General features: G+C 34.4%; 1 protein-coding gene across 1 annotated transcript; it reads left to right on the forward strand.

Moving 5' to 3' along the window:
* Positions 1 to 421: 421 nt before the first annotated feature.
* LOC108488671 (putative defensin-like protein 263) lies at positions 422 to 1,082 on the forward strand. Its single transcript, XM_017792964.2, has 2 exons — positions 422 to 560; positions 738 to 1,082. Exons 1-2 carry the CDS (start codon positions 509 to 511, stop codon positions 971 to 973), a joined length of 288 nt encoding a protein of 95 aa, XP_017648453.1. The 5' UTR covers positions 422 to 508; the 3' UTR covers positions 974 to 1,082.
* The last annotated feature ends 1,498 nt before the right edge of the window (positions 1,083 to 2,580 follow it).

Here is a 2,580-nt window from a genome sequence, read left to right on the forward strand (position 1 = left end):
CCAAACACAAGAATACTATTACAGTTCTATTCCATTCCATTCAACCAAACAGTTGAATTACTGATTACAGCTCTATTCCATTACAACTCTATTCAATTACAGCCTTATTCCATTATAGCCAACCAAATGTACCCTTAGTGTATTTGGAAATTAATGGATGAGAAAAAAAATAATGGACAAGATATCCAAATCTTTTTATGCTACAAAATTGGCAAGTATATCATTTTATTTGATAAATGGTAAGTATATTATTAGTTAACTATTTATGGTTATAATATTAAGTGGGAAAGTATATCATTTTTATTTGATAAACGGTAAGTATATTATTAGTTCACTATTTATGGTTTTAATATTAGGTTAGTAAAACTTTACATGTAGAGAAATTTGCTATAAAATCCTCATTACCTACCATTCTTTGTCCATCATTAGCTCAGCTTCATCCACAATACATACAAAAAATAGATAATTGGTTCTTAATTTCATCTTTCATTCCATTAATTTTCAAACTATGGCTTCTTTTGGCATTATTTCTCTTCTCATTGCCTTGCTTCTAGCCTCTTGTTAGTATACACATTCTTTCTCCATTTTGATATTTTATCATCATATATCATAAGAGAAAAAAATTGCAAATACCATAATTCAAACCCAGAAAATCTTGAGTTCATATACATATGTGGGTTTAACAAATTAGTTAAATGAAATATTTACTTGATGTAAAATTTGTTGTTAATTTGTAGATGTATCAAACTTGGAAGCAGCAGAATGTTCTCGTGACATAGACTATAGATTCAAGTGCAAATATGGTCGCATTTGTGATGACACAAACACCAGAAAATGCTTTTGTTGGCCACCTAAGGTGTTCATGGAGGATGCTCGATGCATTAACGACGATGATTGCATTAAGATTTGCGCCCCAGGTTGCAAAATCCATGTCTGCCAACATGGCCTTTGTTTATGCCAATGTAGTGCCTAAACACATACTTCTTTTATCACTCAAATTTTTGCATTTCAAAAATAGTGGCCCTGATTTTGTTTCAAAAAATTGGTTAATAAATGAGTGGACTAGAAATGAGTTAAGGAAACTTAATTTTTCCTTTATTATATATATATTTTCTAATCTTGCATATATAAAAAACCATATAATTTTCATTTTTTTTGCCACACTCAATCCAAATCAATCATAAATTATAATTACAGCATAAATAATAATCACATCCATCAGAATTTTGCCACCTCCCACAATGTGGCCTAAAAATGGTACCCCGCGTTAAGCAAGTGAACATTTTTCTTTTTTGACATAAAGCTCATTTTCTCATAAGGTCTGGAACACTTCCCTCAAATGTTCTATATGATCTCCAAGCGACTTACTGTACACCACAATTTTGTTAAGATAAGCAAACATAAAACGATCTAGAAAAGGTTGAAGTACCTTATTCATTAGGGTGTAGAATGTGGCTGGAGCATTCGTAAATTCGAAAGGTATCACAAGGAACTCATATGAGCCATAACGAGTCACACACATGGTCTTTAGCTCATCGCTTTTGGCTATTCTGACTTGATGGCACCTCAACCGCAAATCCGACTTGGTAAATTATATCGCATTACCAAGTTGATCAAACATATCTATAATGAGTGGAATTGGGTACCTATTCTTCATAGTGATTTTATTTGATGCCCAATAATCTATGCACATCCTTAACGGCCCATTGTGTTTCTTCTGAAACAATGTTGGTACACCGAATGAAGATTTAGATGGTTTAATAAATCCAACATCTAAAATCTCCTTCAACTGTTTCTACAACTCTTCTAATTCTGGCGGGGACATATGATATGGGGCCCTACCCAGCGGTTCCATGTTGGGCATTAACTCAATCCTGTGATCCACCTCCCTTTTTTGTGGTAACTTCTTACGCAACTCAGCAGGCATCACATCACGAAATGATTGCATTAACTGTCCCACTTCCTTTAGAATCTCACCAATAGTTTTCACGACTTCATCGACCTTTAAGGTGGCTAGGTAGGAGACTTCATCTCTACGTACCATTTTAGAAAATTAGATTTCTAATAGTGTCTTGGCTTTCACACCCTTTTCTTTTCATTGGCACCACACATCGATGGTTTGAATCCAAGATCAACATATAGTCGACAATAGGGACAACACATGCTTTAATTCGGTCAAGAAAACTTAATCCAACCACAAAGTCAAAGTCATCAAGTGGTATTACTTTATAGTCTCATTACCAGTCCAAATGCAAAGTTGGATTTCCACTCCTTTTGTCACACCTTCTATTTCAATGCTTTTTGAATTAATTATCTTGATCCAACTTGACTCCTTCTCAACCTTAAGCCTAAGATCTCGAGCAGTCTCTTTGGACATGGACAAATTTGACGCACTTGTATCAACAAGCGCATTCAATCTTTTGCCAACTACAGAGATGTCTACAAATATCAATCCTCTACCCAATTTTTCTTCGACAACCCTAATTTTAAACTAAGATTTTTGGTCAATTTCTTTGTCCCACCATCCCCCTCGATGGCAAAAAGTGAAGAGATTTTTGTACAGACCCTTACCCTATTCGA

This window comes from Gossypium arboreum, chromosome 7, assembly GCF_025698485.1.
Source record: "Gossypium arboreum isolate Shixiya-1 chromosome 7, ASM2569848v2, whole genome shotgun sequence".
NCBI classification, from domain to species: domain Eukaryota; kingdom Viridiplantae; phylum Streptophyta; class Magnoliopsida; order Malvales; family Malvaceae; genus Gossypium; species Gossypium arboreum.